Source organism: Octopus bimaculoides, chromosome 2 (assembly GCF_046866305.1).
Source record: "Octopus bimaculoides isolate indiv1 chromosome 2, ASM4686630v1, whole genome shotgun sequence".
NCBI classification, from domain to species: Eukaryota; Metazoa; Mollusca; class Cephalopoda; order Octopoda; family Octopodidae; genus Octopus; species Octopus bimaculoides.
In genome coordinates, this window is record NC_142929.1 from 173,396,172 (window position 1) to 173,415,044 (window position 18,873).

The following is an 18,873-nucleotide window of genomic DNA, read 5'->3' on the forward strand; positions in this document are numbered from 1 at the left end:
GGTGGACGGTATGTTGAGCATACAACTACATCAATTTGTTTTATGTGTACTATTAAAGTATCAAATACAGAGTTTGAGTGTGATAGTAGTAGTAGGGGTGTGACATCTTCTCGGATGTACATTGCAACTCCCCCATGACTTCTATCCCTTCTATCTGTTCGGAGTACGGCATACTCTGGTATATTTATCTCCGCATCTGCTATATTAGGTGTTAGATGCGTATATATATATATATATATATATATATATATATATATATATATATATATATATATATATATATATATATATATATATATATATATATATATATATATATATATATATACATATATATATATATATATATATGCATCATAGATATATATATATATGCATATATATATATATATATATATATATATATATGCATCATAGATATATATATATGTATATATATATATATATATATATATATATATATATATATATATATATATATATATATATATATATATATATATATATATATATATATATATGCATCATAGATATATATATATGTGTATATATATATATATATATATATATATGCATCATAGATATATATATATGTGTATATATATATGTGTATATATATATATATATATATATATGCATCATAGATATATATATATGTGTATATATATATATATATATATATATATGCATCATAGATATATATATATGTATATATATATATATATATATATATATATATACATATATATATATATATATATATATATATACATATATATATATATATATATATATATATATATATATATATATATATATATATACATACATATATATATGTAGACTTCTGGCATAACCTCGGGCCGACCAAATCCACTCAATCCAATGTAAGTGGATTTGGTAAACGGAAACTGAAAGAAGACCGTTGAATGTGTGTTTCTCTTCGCGCGCGTGTGTGTGTGTGTGTGTGTGTGTGTGTGTGTGTGTGTGTGTGTGTGTGTGTGTGTGTGTGTGTGAGGAAAATTAAAGTATACCCAGAAATGTTGGGAAACAGTATTTCAAGCTCGGATACATTTTGAGAGTTTAAAAGCTACACTTTCTACCTGATTATTACCTGAAATGTCGCCTTTCAGGTAATAATCTGAAAACTATAAGCACCATGCGCACATACATACATACATACATGCATACATACATACTTACATACATACATACATACATACATACATACTCATATATACAGTATATATTTAATAATAAATGTCATTCTAGGGTGTTAGGAAAATTGCAGCAAGAATGTGAGAGAGAAAATTCAGTGATGTGCTCCGGAAATTACTCCGTTAAATGCCCGGATCTCATTTATTTTTCATATATTCAAAGGATTTTAAAAATGGGACAGCTTTATGCTGCATAGATATATACACCTTATGGTGCATAAATATATGGTGCATATGGTGCACCATATAGTGCATAAATATATGGACAGAGAGTATCTATGATTTGTTTACCACAAGAAGAATGTCTTACATCAAGTTCAGAATAATGTGGCTGATGCAAATGAGGTTGCGTTAAAGATGTGTTTTAGTTGTTTTGTGTGCCACAGAGAATATTTATCTAACGGGACTGATAGAGTTAGAAGAGCAAACTGAGAACACATGTGAGAATAAAGAAATTCCAACAAATACACTAATGTTTACTACAAAGAATATTGCTAATAGTGTTGGCAATTAGATAAAGGTCTGCAAGTTCTTGCTGATAACAACCCTAACGATGGAACTTAACAGAAAAATTACAAGACTAGTTAGCAATAATTTTTTTCCTACATTAGCTGTACAAATAAATGGTGTATCATAGACATCAAGCAATTTTGGATGTTCTTAACTCCTCAAATAAGTATTAATGACGGACTGTAATAAAGAAGATAGTGCAACTCATCTTCCAAGTGACTCTCAGTCCGCCCTTCACACAGTCGTCAACATTTTTCTTAGCAAGTACACGGCTTACTACGATCTTCCGACTATCTGTCCTCTGACGTTTTTCACTTTTTGAATTTCTCATTACGACATTGCTATACTTGTTATATAAACTGGAAATACGAGGGATTCTAATTAAAATTCATAATACTAGAATGTAAGTAAAACTCTAAAAACTCGATACTAAGCAATTACTCGCAAGAACCATGTACAAAAGTTTACATATTCCACTTGATATTCCTAAGTAAACACTAAAAGACATCTAGGAGGATTTTTTTACCATTTCCTTCGCATCCGAGGTTTAAATATACTTCCAAATTTCTGTTTCGTGACTTCTTCCAAAAGTCTGAAGTAGTCAGTCACTCATTAGTAAATTATTTAAATCAACTGATTTCTTAATTTGGCACATTGTTCTACATTTTTTGAGAGTTATACATTTATTGAGTAATCTGTCATCAAATGAAGTTTGCTACCGAATCTTACAGTTTCTCTGACTGCACTAAAGCTGACGTGTACCAATTATTGACACCAACACCTTTTGATGTTTAAACACTCGTAGTTTATGTAGCTATCAAGTAAAACATGCCTTCGCAAAACCTAACAGATCATCAACTAAATCGACCTCAGCTGGTCATTTATATAAAAATTGGGTCCCATTGAACAGAACAGCTTTGGGTATAGAAACAAACATTGAGTAGCAATAACTCTGATGCCTTTTGTCTGATCTTGAGTTAAGCAGCAACAGCAAGGACAACAACAAGAATTATCATTCATCAATTTCTAGTGTCGCGTATGGAAATGAAGCCATAGATACATAAGCATGAAGCATATGAAGATACAAAACTATATACACTGCAAAGAATAAAAGTTTGTGCGCTACTGAGTTGAGTATGAATTGCATGGATGTGTTAGAATATAAAGTTAATAAAATGCTTACATGGAAGTCTATTCGTTAACATATTGATTGGCAATAAGTCTGTAGAACCACATTTTGTCGAACATATTGTCAATATATTTGGCAATGTCGTAAGTGTTGACTACAGCAACGCTTTCAATTACGTCTATGAGAGTGAGGTCGAAGATTGACATGGCAACAGCTTCAGTGATCTCAACAGAAACAGTATCTGTAATACCTCGTATGATATTATCACAAATTCTTAGAGCTGTTTTTTCCGTAGGTTCCATAGCAACCACTTTACCAATTTCGTTCGTGACCGCAGTGCTTATCTCCATAATAACAGCTGTGCTAATTTGCAGTGATACTACTTTGCTGACTTCCAATGTGACAGATTTACATATTCCTATCGTAACGGCTCTACTGATTTCTTTAGCAACCGCTCTACTAATCTCCATTATTACGGCATTACTAATCAATAATGACACAGACCTAGTCATATCCACGATTTTGCGTCTCTCTGCATCACAGCTTTGAATAAAATTCTGTCCTACGGCTTTGCTGATCTCTGCTGTAACCGATAAACTGACTTGCATTGCAATATCTTTACTGATCTTGTTAGTTACTGCTTCGCTTATCTCTGAGGTAATGGCTTTACTAATGCCCTGTATGACGGCCTTAGCTATATCGATGGCAATGGCTTCACTGATCTCTTTGGTGACCATTTGACAGATTTCAAATGTCACACTTTTGCTTATGTTCTTGCAAAATGTTCTGTTGGACTCTTTGGAAACCGATTTCTTGATATTTGAACACACCTGCCTGCAGATTTCTATAGGCACTACTTTGTTAATTTCTGAGGAAATAGCATTAATAATCTCACTCGTTGCCGCCTCTGTGATATCCATGTTAATTTCTTTATTCAATTCCAGTAACACACACTCTTCAAATCCCCTTAATACTGCGCTTCTGATTGTCATAATAATTTTATTGTTTAATACCCTATCCACGACTGAAGTGCTTTGGATATCAACGTTCTCAATTCGCTTAGTAATCACGTTGCTAATATTCAGGCTGATGGTGTTGCTGAGGTTCTTCAAAACTTCCAAACTAATATCAATGGAGATTTCCTTCTTAATATCCATGGTAATGCTTTTGCTAATAACTTTGGACACACCTTTCCCAATGCGCGCTGTAACCTCCTTGCTAATAGTCATTGAGAGGCGTTTGTCGCTCTCGATGGTAATTCCGTCTTTGATTCTTTCGGCTACGATGGTACCAGTGTCTTGCAATTCATCAAACTTGCTGAAGGCCATAGAAACAGCATTTTTAACTTCTCTCTCAACATCACTGCTAAAATCTAGTGATATAGTTTTACTAACGATGTCTGTTATAATGCCACTACTAATTACTTGTGTCAGGTCATTGCAGATGTCAATCACTAAATTCTCGCTCACACCCTTGGAAACTGCATTATTGATTTCTTGGTGAATGGTCCCATCTATCTCCATAGTTACAGCTTTCATAATATGTTTGCTAACATAGTCGCTAATAATGTTATCAACTTCTATGTAGTAATTCTTGTCAGGACCGGGATTCTTGCTGATCTCCAAAGTCACTGCTTTGTTCACTTCATCGGACATAGCCTGACTGATTTCTATAGTAACAGCGTCTATTATTTCTTTGTCAATAACCTCGCTGATATCAGCGGAAGCCTTTTTGCTAATTTTACTAATAACGTCTTTTGTGATCACCCGGGTCACAGTTTGACTGATATGCCTAGTTACTGCCATACCGATTTCGCTAGTAATAGCGTTGTTAATCTCTAAGGCAACAGCCTTGCTAATTTCCCGTGTGACCGCTTTGCAAACCTCTTTGATAACACTCGTAGGAATTTCAATATTCGCTGATTCACCAATTTGTACTTCCATAGCTTTCCACATATTCTCTGATACAAGTTTGTTAATCTCCGTACCAATACATTTGCATATATAAACCATAACGGATTTGCTTATCCCACTGGTCACGGCTTTGCTAATCTGCATCGTAACTGCTTTATCAATCTCATTGGTTATGATGTTGCATACTTCTGTTGTAACTGCTTCACCAATTTTCAAAGCAACAACTTTACCAATCCCCATGGTAACGCATTTGCTTATCTCCAAAATCGCAGCATTTTTCAAATCGTGTGAGATCGGATAAATGTTCTTTCTTTTCATAGCTTCGCTAATCTCAGTAGTAACAGCTGTGGTAATTTTTGATTTAATAGCTTCGTTAATGTCAATAGTTACAGATTTACGAATCTCTTTGGCGACGCTTTTACTGATCTGCAAAGTAAGAGGTTTGTTAATCGCCAAAGCGATGAAATTTTGAATTTCTGTTGTAACAGATTTGCTAATCTTCGTGGAAACAGCTTTAGAAATGTTAAAACTGACAGCTTTGCTGTCAACCTCGAACTGTACAGCTTTTCTAACCTTCCTAGCAACAGCCTTACATATTTCCGTAGTAACAATTCTACTGATTTCCATAGCAACAGTTCCACTGATATCCATGGTAACAGCTTTGCTGATCTGGATATTCTCAGCGTTACGGGTTTTCATAGCTTAGCAGTTTTACTGCCCTTAAAAAGACAAAGATGACTTTCGCCGACGCTGTTCTTTTCCGCAGCTTCGCTGCAATCTATACAGTGAGACTTGGAAAACTTCAAAGCTCACCATAGTAACGGCTTGCTTCGTTGCTATGACAATAGCATGGGGATTCCTTTAAACGTCAGAATAGAAAATAAAAGGACAAAAGCAAGATTACAAAATTTAATGTGTCTATATATATATATATATATATATATATATAGGTACATACAAACATATTTGCATACATACATACATACATACATACATACATACATACATATGTATATATATAAAAGTATATATATATATATATATATATATACTGTATATATTCATGTATATATATATATATATATATATATACATATACGTACTGTATATATGTATATATATATATATATATATATATATATATATATATATATATATATATATATATATATATATATATACATATATGTATATATATATATATACTGAATATATATATGATTTATATATATATATATATATATATATATATTAGTGTATATATATATATATATATATATATATATATATACACATATATATATACGTATGTATACTGTATATATATATATATATATATATATATATATATATATATATATATAAAGGAGCTCTGCGCTGAAACTGGAGAGAAAAATTTGTATACATACATACATGCATATATATAAATTTATCTCTGTAGTTTAAGCGCAGAGCTGTGGCCATGCTGGGGCACCGCCATTTATGATTTTGCTGATGTGTGAAGTCAGAAAGATAAGCCTATCATTTTTGGCATCTGCTCTGCTTCCTCCTTTATCGATTGGACATATTATTCCCTACTTCAGTTTGCTTGGCAACCTACCATTTGCGAGAAATCCCTGCAAGAGAATCTGTAGAGGTTTCTCCAGAGCACGATTACACGGTTTGAGGAGGATTGCTGGGAGACCATTCACGGCCAGCAGTTGAGTTTTCCTCCACCTCATCTATGGCTAGGAGTAGATCTTCTTCGCTAATGTCGATGTAATCCATCGTAATTGCCTCACTGAGTATAGGTGAGTCGGCAAACAAAACCAACTGGTTCGTTCACTTTTGAACTGGTCATTTATTACCTCACTGATCCTGGCTGGACTATCTGTGACGGAGCCATCCTTTTGGAAGAGGGGTCCCATTTTGCAGCGTACTAAGGCTGTTTCTTTGGCATAATGAAAGAAGGCCATTGGCTTTTACTTAATGATTTTTTTGTTTTTTTTTTAATAACCAAGGCTTCTTTGTCTGCTTTCTCCCTCAGATCGGATTCTTGCAGGCTTTTTTCAATCTCCATCAGTGTTGATTTTAGGCGGAACCATTCACTACTTTTGGTTGGAGCGATTAGCAACCTTCGTCCTCGTCTCATGAGGACCTTCCTCTCCCTTGGAATCTTGTTCCTTTTTGTGTAGGCCTTGTGCTCTGGGACATATTTCTGGCATATGGTTTGCATAACAGACATGAAATATTCTAGTTTCATGCCAATGTCTGGTGTGGAGAGATATTTCGGCCAGTCTTGTATGAGGATCTCTTTTTGGATCAATTTCCAGTCTGCTTTGTAGAAGTTCACATTGGAAAGTTTCTGGGTGCTGCCTTTAGGCTGTATGCCACTGGCTACTTTTGATCCATACATAGATAGCTCTATTATGTTATGATCCGAAACTAATGTCGGTGTCACTTTCACATCATGAACGATGTCCATATAGTTTGTGAGGCAGAGATCCAAAATGTTATTCGCCCTAGTTGGTCTGAGTACAACTTGCTCCATGAATAAGGCATTGGTGAGGTTGAGCAGGGACTCCACCTGTGCTTGTTTGCAATGAGCCATTCCTGAGAGCACGAGGCCTTCGGGCTATTTGACATTGGGGAAGTAGAAATCACCCATAAGAAATACGCTCACGTGGTGTTACCGTTTTATGAGGATTTCTTTAGTTCTTATGAGGCAGTCTTCAAACTTGCTTATGTGGTTTGGAACATCCGGTGGGCGATGTGTATTGCATATGACTATATTGTGTTGTCCTATGCATACAATTATAGTGTCACATACTGAATTTGAGTATGACAGTAAGACCTGGAGTGTAAGGTCTTCACGGATGAATACAGCAACTCCACCATGGCTCCTTTCCCTTCTGTCTGTACGCAGTATGGTATTTTGGTACGTGTACTTCTGCATCCTCTATATCAGGGCTCAGATGAGTTTCCTCGATTTCTATGAAAAGGGATTAATTGCATGCAGCAATGTCTCTCGGGAAAAAAGTTTTGCTTTTATTGTTGTGATGCAACAGGCCCCCAACATTTAGTTAAAATATTGGCGTGATGACTGTGCAGGCGTTAGGGGAGACCATCCCAATTCTGTTGATTGTGCTGGTCTTGTGCAGTGGTAGGCAAGGTTCCTTATTTGAGCTTGATGTTTGCGCTTGGTTACACCTTTTTCTCTGACGAGTGGACGTATTACCTAATAATGATTATCAATTTTAGATTTTATTTAGAAAGGGAATACATTCATGAAACGATCCTAAGATATTTCAAGTTTTTAAATAATCATACTTTATATATTTATATATTTATCTATTGGTACAATATTATTTTGGACGTATATCTTGTGTGCCTGAAATTTCATAGCATTGAACTGCATGTTATTTTTTGTTAGCCCATTTGTATATTCCATTCAGATCTTTCTGTAGTTTTACTATATCTTCTGGGTTCCTAACTGCCTGCGATACTTTTGTGTCATCAGCATAACTGGTCAGATTGGATGACGATACCGCAGAGGGCATGTCTGAGAGGGTCACCACAAATAGTAGTGGTCGCATTACAGTTCCCTGTGGGACTCCGCTGAGAACTTGTCTCTTTTGAGTGAGCACCATTGGCTACAACTGTCTGAATCCTGTCCTTCAGAAAGTCATGCAGCCAATCTCCCAGTTTCCCAGTAATACCAAGGTTTCGCAGCTTGTTACATATCGTGTGATGATCAACCTTGTCGAAGGCCTGGGCAAAGTCGAGGTATATTACATCTACAATTGAATGGTTTAGCTGTTGTTCCTCTATCAAGTGGGATTTCACACTGAAATTGAGGTGTTTGTTTAAACGATTCGAGATATTTATTCTCCGCTGCATGAGTATTCTCCTGTTTCGGGAATGATGTTTTTGTGTGTATTAGCTCTCTTCTCTGGGGCATATTTACATGATATGAATTTATTGGAGTATCTCTTTTTCAAGTGACTTTCAGTCGGCCTTCTAGAAATTTAGGTAGGATAAGTTTTGAGTGCCACCTGTGCGGGGGTTATCTTTAGTTAATTCCGGATCATACATTGTCAGTTCTATAATGTTATGGTCTGAGAATATTGTCGGTGATATATTTACGTAATGGATAATTCCCACTTTGTTTGTAAAACACAGGTCCAGGATATTTTTGTACCTGACTAGAGAGAGTATGATCTGCTCTATGAATAGTATTTTCGTAAGATCAAGTAGAGATTCTGCTTGATTTCGCTCCTTGTGCGTCATTCCTGAGGTTATGTTGCCCCCAGACCACCTGATTGTGGGGACGTTGAAGTCACTCATCAGGAATATAGTAGTACGTTGATCCAACTGTGTTAGTACTTCCTTTATCGCAGTGAGGCTTTCCTCAAGTTTTCCATCAGGATTTGAGGCATCAGGCGGGCGATATAGTGTGAATATCACTATATCAACTTGTTTTAGATGTACTATTAGTGTGTCACACACCGAGTTCGAGTTCGATAACAGGGTTAATGCTGTGACATCTTCTCAGATGTACATTGCAACTCCACCATGACTTCTTTATCTTCTGTCAGTACGGAAGATAGTATACATTGGTATGTGCATCTCCGCATCATGTATGTCTGCAGATAGGTGTATTTCTGTAAGAGCAATGCATGCAGAAAGATTCTTCAGGTGAACAATTTTGAATTTCCTGTTGTTCTGTAGCAGACCTCTTACATTTATTAGTAGAAATGGCATTGGTGTTAGTGTGCTGGGTGGCTTGGTGGCAGTGGTGGCCAACCGGAGTACATCAATTGTGGTGGTGCGTGGGTACATAGATCAGCTTTGTTTGTAGCCAAGATTACCGTTGCACTATTTCCTGTGCCATACTTAAAAAATGTCGTTGCTCAACCGTTGCAGCTTGTACTGCATCTGCATATGACTTCTGCCTGGCCTTCATATATATATATAAAGTAACAAACTGAGCAACAGAAATACTTCAAAGGGGTGCGTTATATATACAGTTCACTGGTATGTCAGTTGAATACCATATAAATATTCGTATAATGCAATAGTAAACTTAAATTAGAAAGATACTACCGACAATCCAATAAAACAAGATGACGTCACAAGCTTACAGCGGGACCTGAATTCAACATACAAGCGGGCCGAAATAAATAACATGGAGTTTAATGCTGGAAAATTTCAAGCACTGTACTATCAACACACGAATACTGTACAGGCTGCATATACAGGCCCCGAAGGCATTACAATCCCAGAGTCACAGACACTGAAAGACTTGGGGATCAGTATGTGCAATGGTGGTCATTTTTTTATGCACATTAGCAAGATGGCAGCAAAGTGAAGACAAAAGGCAGGACAAGAGACGAAGAAACTTTGGTGAATATGTGGAGAACCTTTGTTCTCAGCCGCCTGGACTACTGCTCCCAGTTATGGGCACCGCATAGTGCCAAACTAACAGCAGAGCTTGAAGCAGTTCAACGCCACTACACTAAAAAGCTTGAAACAGTGCAGCGGATGAGCTACAGAGATAGGTTGAGAAAACAATTGCTTTACTCCCTGGAGCGAAGGTGTGACAGATGTGCAATAATACATATATGGAAATTCCTAGAAGGGCTAATACCTAACTTCGGCATTGAGTGTTATACAAATGTCAGAACTGGCCGCCATTGTATTATAACAAAGGTACTATCTGCTCAATCTACATTCAGGACCATGTACTGCAATAGTCTAGGGTTTAAAAGCCCACAGCTCTTCAATGCTCTGCCACAAAAATTAAGAAATCTGCATAACGCGGAAGTAGATGTCGTCAAAAAGGAACTAGACACCTCCCCCTCCACAATACCGGATGAACTAACAGCCCCACATGAGGTGCAGACGGAGGCAGCGGAAGCAAACTCCCTTATACTCAATATGGACCAACAGCTGAGACAAAGGCACACACAGGATTAGTGATGCGAACCTCGGCAGAACTTAGGAAATCAGAAAGACCATGGTGGTGCTCCAGCATGATCACAGTGTGTGCGTACGTGTGTGTGTATATATATATATATATATATATATATATATATATATATATATATATACATATATATGTATGTATTTATATATATATATATATACATACATACACACACACACACACACACACACACATATATATATATATATAACGTGAGAGAGTTAGGGGTTGGGGGTTCAACCCACTAAGGGATAGTATCTATCCAGTATACTGCTGGGAGGGTACCCAATTATTGCTACACTAGTGCTATACTAGGTGCAATCAATGGGAGCGGGTAAAAGTGGAGGTTTTACCCAAAATTTGTCTAACAATTAGAAAATGGAGGATAATATGCTGAACCCAACTACTTGCAGACGGTGTATCCCGTTGAATTCATTAATTTAATTCATAGCAAAAGTGACAAAAAAAGGAAGAAAAGAAAAAGAAAGAAAGAACCAAAGCACAGGTTTCTATGGCAGACTATGTTATTTTGCCAACATGGTTTACATATAGAAGTACAAAGTACATAAGGAATTAGAGGATGAACAGAAGTTTAATCTTACAGCTGTTTCGGCCTAGTTTTAGCAAGCCCCATTCTATCCGAATATTCCTTTCCGGAGTGATTATCGGATGACATTTTGAAATGGGGTTACATGCCCGAACCTCTAGGCCTCTTCAGAGATTCACAAAGGGTTACATACAAATGTAGAGCAAGAGGTAAAAACAGAGGTGTGGTAGAGACAAGAAGAAAAATAACAGCAAAAATAAGATAGAAATAAAAATAAAAAAATAAAAAAATAAAATTGAAATCAAAATATAAATAAAAATAAAAATAAAAATAAGGGTACAGCAGGAAAAAAATATAATAATAATAATAATAATAATAATAAAGAATATATAAATGAAGGTATAGCATGTGGGACATGCAAAAATATAGAAAAGATATGTGTCAAAAACCCTTAAAAATACAAGGCACCCAAAAAGCCTACAAACATCATAGATAGGTCGCTATAGGCACTCCAATGCACATCTATATGTGTGGGTTCGTGTGCACAGTCTTACTCGGATGTCCCCTTACTCTCATGTGTGCATATACAAGTTTTTATAAGCAAACATTCCACCACATACGTTGTTTGTGGTATCAGCTCTATTAGCCGTATCTAGGAAGCTGTAAGTGTTTTTTAGAAAGGAAGTTTTGTTGAGTGTGTGTGTTATTTCTGTATATATTGGAAGGTTCTATGTAGAAGTTCATTTTATACAAGTTATTAATGTTCTAGTAGCAATAACAGTGATAGTGACGATGATGGTGACAACAACAACAACAATAACAACAACAACAACAACAACAACAATAATATGCCAAACTTTCAAACTTAGCGGTGTAAGATATCCTGTTGCCTCTTCCAACGGCTCTACCATTCTGCTGCTAATGGGGGAGGGTTAATTACTACCGTTAACTTCCTCCTTCCAATTGGGCAACTATTGTTTTAAACTGCCTACGCTTAGCTACGGTTGGATAGCCACTGGCCGGTCAAGATGCTAGCCTGCCTACGCCCCCCCTACACACATACATATATATGTGTTGTTTGTATTTGTAATTGTGTACAATGTTCTTCATTTTTCGTCTTTTTCTCTACCATGTTCTCCGTTTATTTGCGTTTGTTGCCGTACACATTCGCTAGCTTTAAAACGAAGGGTTCTAATGTTCTTAGCTTAAACCTTTTTTTTTTTGTGTGGTGGGGGACACCAGATTGAACCCTCTCAAGTGTAACTGCCTGAAACGGTCATGACCTATGGGACTTGACTGAGGAACGAAGGCCACGAATGACCCCTCTGTTTTTTTACTGTCTTTCTAATTGTTGTTTCTCTTGTCCACCTTGTATCATCTATCTGTCCGAATGCATTATTGTACTCTATTGCGTTTTGTTGCATATATATATAGAGAGAGAGAGAGTGAGAGAGAGGGGAGAGATAGGTAGGTAGATAGATAGATAGATAGAGAGAGAGAGAGAGAGAGAGAGAGAGAGAGATGGATAGATAGATAGTTAGATAGATAGATAGATAGATAGATAGATAGATAGATAGAGAAGATGGATAGTTAGATAGATGCAGATACAAAACATGCATAAATACATGTGTATGAGTGTGTACATGTGCCGTTCATAAAGATCTTTCTATCTGTTCACGGCCAGCCCACGTGTGTTACCAATATTAGATACAAGACTTTTTAAGTGGACAAGTAAAGGAGTTTCTGAAATTATAGGTTTCTTCGTGCTTTGTGTTCGCGGTCATAATGAGCGACCTAGGAGAATGTATAAGTGTGTGTGCGCTTGTGTTCGTGAGTGTGTGTCTGTCTGCACGTGCGTGCGTGTGTCTGTCACTGCACGTGCGTGCATGTGTTTGTGTGCGCGCAAGTATGTATAAATATATGCAAATTCATACACATATGAAGCCATATATGCGTGCACACACATATAGGTGCATAAACGAGTTGATGCACGGCCATTTACCCATAACACACACATGCACATACACACACACACACACATACGCACACACAGATACAGACACACACACATACATGGACATACACATGTCTTGCCTTTATTTCCCAGAATTGCAAATGTGTTTTATACAAAATAGGAAACTTCAAATATAATTCGGAAAATTCGGAAAATGTTAGAGGTTAATGGAATTTTTCAACTGGAATGGCATTTCTGTCTTATGGACTGAAATTAAAGTTTGAAATCAAACGATAAATAAAAGATAAAACATCTTGTGGATATTGCACAGAAAATTATATATTTTTTGTTTTTTACATTTTGGCAAAGTTAAAGTAAAGAGAGGCATCACATAAGTTATCAATATATATTTTAGTCCTCTCCCCGCTTTATTCCTTTTCTCGTATCTCGATAGTATCTTTACATGATACTGCATGGACAGCTAAAACAATCAGTGAGAAGCCGTAGTAAATGGTACTGCATTACACTCGTTTGTCTATATGTTATATCAAATCATCCAAGTATATGTATATATATATATATATATATATATATATATATACGTACATACATATGTATACACAACCACACATATGCATACACGCATATATATATATATATATATATATATATATATATATATATATATATATATATATATATATAGTTGAGATTTTATCAAGTAGCAGCTGTAATAAAAGCCATATAAGTAACAGTTAATACAAATATATAATTATGTTAATATAATTATAATAAGGGTACTAGTAAGTAACACCACATGCTAGAAATAGACGCTAAATGGCTCTGAAAACTACATTACGTACTCCATTAGCGTGGGTTGAAAGCGTGGAAAGTGAACACAGATTTTGTTGAAAAAAGGGTTGACTATAGATCGATTTCTACCTTAGAGATATAATATCCCTTTGCTGTCATGAGTATAGCATAACACATTCTACATAAATGCTAATATTTATACATACCCATACGGATTACACGTATCCTGAGTCTGACCCTTTGAACATTGAAATCTTATAAAATTCGGCAGTTCCATTCCAGCACATGTTACTTGCCCACCTTACATAACAGACTTTTATATTTTTTTGTGAACAAATGTTTATGTACCGGCATTATTCTGCATAATGATACTCCATTTTGTCTAAAGCAATTTTCCACAAATTTTGTGAAATGCAAGCGAAGCGAATGCTCTGAGTACGTGTGTTGTTGCATTTTTTTATAGACTTCATTTCGAATCAGTAAATATCATCTACCTCCTTAGTGCATTTAGCAGATTCTACCCTGTTGCATGATAATTAGAACTATATTTCCGACCTTTAGGTAACCTTTTCCTTTCTTTCGCCTATGAGGTCAAAACTCAGCGCTTCCTCCTGTAACTAGCCCATAAAATAAACTAAATTTTATTAAAATAGTAAAATTTAAAATAAAATGAAATTATTGTGCTGTACCGATTCCTTCCATGATCATTAGGAATATCAAATTCACAGTATGGCGCCTATTGAAAAGTGGTGGTTAATGCGGAAGCCATAGAATATTTCTTATGAAAGGTAAAACTGGCGGAACTAAAACACTTACCGTTACATATTCCATAGTAGATCACATTTTAATTAGACATGCACACACTATCACACACACATACACACAGAGGCACACACACGCGCGCAGATATAAAGAACAGGTAACAAAGTTAAGTTGAACTAGTTGTACGTATTGACAGTGACAGGAAATTAAGCCATTTGAGAAAGTATTTTCGAAGTCGTCTTGTTGAAGAAATAATACAAACTACAGACATCGCAATTTGCGATCCGATTACCCTTTCACCAGGCACAAAATATTTCGAATATCATCACGTTGTAAGCAATGAGTGTCGGTTCTATGTATACGTAACTAAGTGAGTGTATGTTTGAGGAAGTAAACCGATGTGTAACTTCAACAATCAAAACTTTAAAGTACAAAATATCATAGAAGAATATTCAATTCATCTTGAAGCTAATAACGTGCGAATGCCTCAAAAACCGATTCATTACCTAAATTATAAGTCTTTTCATGTCTTGTCCAAAGACATAGGTAAAGCATGTGCTGCAAAACTAATATGTGCGCTAGTAAACTGAGTTAATAATGGATAGAGAGTATCTAATAATAGCATGTTCTGTTATGCTTTCCATAATATATATATATATATATATATATATATATATATATATATATATATATATATATATAATTTAGAGAAAAGAACCACAGTTCCTGAACTCATTCATGAAAATTCACAGTCACATATAGAAAAATTTTATAACTAAATACACTATATATATATATATATATATATATATATATATATGTGTGTGTGTGTGTGTGTGTGTGTGTGTGTGTGTGTGTGTGTGTGTATGTGTGTGTGTGTGTGTGTGTATGTTTGAGTTACACGCAGGTGTTATTCAAATCTTTATACTTCCGACATCTGTTTCGAAGAAAACATTGGTATTATTCCAAAAGGAATGAAATGATGTAAAACAATGTAATCTTCTCAGGAGGGTAAAAAAAGAGAAACAAAAACGCATGAATAAGGCATTTTAATCGAATGTGATCACTGCATATATGAGAAGGGAATGCTGGTAAGTTATTTTTTAAAATGACCGTTAATAGATATAACGTCAAAGGCAATTTATAGAAAGAGAAGGAGGAGGAAGAAAGAAATTAGCAGAAAACTAAAAGTGGAGAAATATAGTCCGATAGGTGAATAGGAATAAAGATTAAAGGCGTGGAAATAGATATATTTAGTGGAAGTGAAATGTAAGAAGGCAGTTAAAGGTCGAATTTTATAGACTGGTAGAAATACCTTTAGTTCCTATAAATGATTTCTACTAGTCTATATAATTCAACCTTTGCTTGTCTTTCTTATGTCTCCTGTTTCCGAAGAGGAGCTATGCTCGAAACGTAAAACACCACTCTTTCCTTCTCTGAGGGTATTATTAATACTTTCCATGTGCTACGTCCTCACGTTCTTGTCTTTTCTTCTTTTTTTATTCACTATATATATATATATATATGTCTTTGTGTGTCTGTGTTTTCCCCCCTCCCAATTCATCACTTGACAAATGATGTGGGTGTGTTTACATCTTCGTCACTTAGCGGTTCGGCAAAAGGAACCGATAGAATAAATACTAGGCTTACAAAGAATAAATTCCGGGGTCGATTTGTTCGATTAAAGGGATGCTCCAGCATGGCCGCACTCAAACGTCTGAAACAAGTAAAAGAATAAAAGAATATATATGTACACATACATATATAAATATACGTGCAAACATACATACAAATATATATATATGTGTATGTGTGTGTGTGTGTGTGTGTGTGTGTGTGTGTGTGTGTATGTGTGTGTGTGTGTACACATACAAATATGCACATATACATATATATATATATATATATATATATATATATATATATATATATATATATATATATATATATATATATAGATAGATAGATAGATAGATAGATAGATAGATATGCAGGGCAGGGAATCGTCAATTAGTAATAAAATTAATAATTAACAATTTTGCCGGGTAGCTCAGTATGAAAAAACCTTTTCGGTAAAAAACATTTATAATCATAAATATATAGGGATTGACAGTAACCTGCTTCTCCAACATACTGAGAATTCAGAAATAGCAGTCAAAGAACTACTGATTTCAAAAACTACAAATTATTACTCCAGATTGATAGCGATATTTTTGATACACACAGAACAAAAAACAGTAGAGAAGAGTTAAAAAACCACCTGCCTTTAGTTAATTTAGTACGATCGTTTCACAGTTAAGAGTAAAGAATACTCTATTCTGATCTTCAGCTAAATATTCTAATAAATGTGTTAATGTCTAAATAACTCACGTTAATTTTGACCATGTGAACATCAATACCACGTGAGGAAGACGTTAAGAAATTTATCGGCCAGTAAGTTCAAAATCCCTCGCCCTAATGAATTCAATTCAGTGTGCATCATAAATAGTCCCGCATAGAAAAGAGACCCGTACGAACTTCCTGCGGTTTAACTATTCACCTTAGAGGTATTATTAAAATATAGATATGCAGGGCAGGGAATCGTCAATTAGTAATAAAATTAATAATTAACAATTTTGTTGGAGAAGCAGGTTACTGTCAATCCCTATATATTTATGATTATAAATGTTTTTTACCGAAAAGGTTTTTTCATACTGAGCTACCCGGCAACATTGTTAATTATTAATTTTATTACTAATTGACGATTCCCTGCCCTGCATATCTATATTTTAATAATACCTCTAAGGTGAATAGTTAAACTGCAGGAAGTTCGTACGGGTCTCTTTTCTATGCGGGACTATTTATGATGCACACTGAATTGAATTCATTAGGGCGAGGGATTTTGAACTTACTGGCCGATAAATTTCTTAACGTCTTCCTCACGTTGTATTGATGTTCACATGGTCAAAATTAACGTGAGTTATTTAGACATTAACAAATTTATTAGAATATTTAGCTGAAGATCAGAATAGAGTATTCTTTACTCTTAACTGTGAAACGATCGTACTAAATTAACTAAAGGCAGGTGGTTTTTTAACTCTTCTCTACTGTTTTTTGTTCTGTGTGTATCAAAAATATCGCTATCAATCTGGAGTAATAATTTGTAGTTTTTGAAATCAGTAGTTCTTTGACTGCTATTTCTGAATTCTCAGTATGTTGGAGAAGCAGGTTACTGTCAATCCCTATATATTTATGATTATATATATATATATATATATATATATATATATATATATATATATATATATATATATATATATATATATATATGTATGTATGTATATAGATAGATAGATAGATAGATAGATAGATAGATAGATAGATAGATGATACGGAGCGGTTAACTCGCTACTTCTTGTGTTTAAACTAAATTGATTCATTCTTGATGTGCTTCAACACAGCCAGCTAATGTATTGTTTGCAAAATTTAGGCGGAGAGCTTCTCAAAAGGCAAAAAAAAAACAATTAGTAATATATTCATACATTATACTTCGGATGACTCACACTTCGAAAGATAGATCGGTCAAGGAGATATTAAAAAGAGAGGCTGACCTTGTGAAAAATTCAGGTGGGCAGCCTGTGATCTCCAATATCTCTGAAGTTCTTCTGTTTTGTAGACGAGTGACTTCCTTGGGATATAGCGAAGTGTTAAATTATTCATTATATATTGCGTATTATACGAAATTCTCTGTCTTTATGTTATGTTCTTAATATCACAACACTTCAAGCAAACTTCAAAGCTCTTGTGCAGTTCGCTGATTTCTATATTGAGGAAAAGAGTTCTAGTCTAGATGAAAATGGCCGAGGCACTATCTATGATTGAAAAGACGAAACCACGCAGGAAAACTGTGTATTTTTACACACGAACTCAATTTCTTGTATTCTTATAAAGAAATTTTAAGATGGGTAATTTTTTTCCTACACAATATACTGTATCGAATGCTTATGCCTTTCACACATTTGTGCAAAGAAATGTATAAAAGTAAGTGCACATATCTTATATATGTATGTGATCGTATGTG

At 34.9% G+C, this 18,873-nt stretch overlaps 1 protein-coding gene across 5 annotated transcripts in view; it reads right to left on the reverse strand.

Annotated features, from left to right (window-relative positions):
* The window catches only part of LOC106867684 (uncharacterized), a 15,396-nt gene extending 9,784 nt beyond the window's left edge, over nucleotides 1–5,612 (reverse strand). For all 5 annotated transcript variants that reach the window (XM_089348088.1, XM_089348086.1, XM_089348085.1 and 2 more), the window contains exon 1: nucleotides 2,911–5,612. In XM_089348088.1, the coding sequence (XP_089204214.1) occupies nucleotides 2,919–5,468 (2,550 nt within the window). In that variant the 5' untranslated portion in view covers nucleotides 5,469–5,612 and the 3' untranslated portion in view covers nucleotides 2,911–2,918. The remainder of the gene's footprint in view (nucleotides 1–2,910) is intronic.
* Between the last annotated feature and the right edge of the window lie 13,261 nt (nucleotides 5,613–18,873).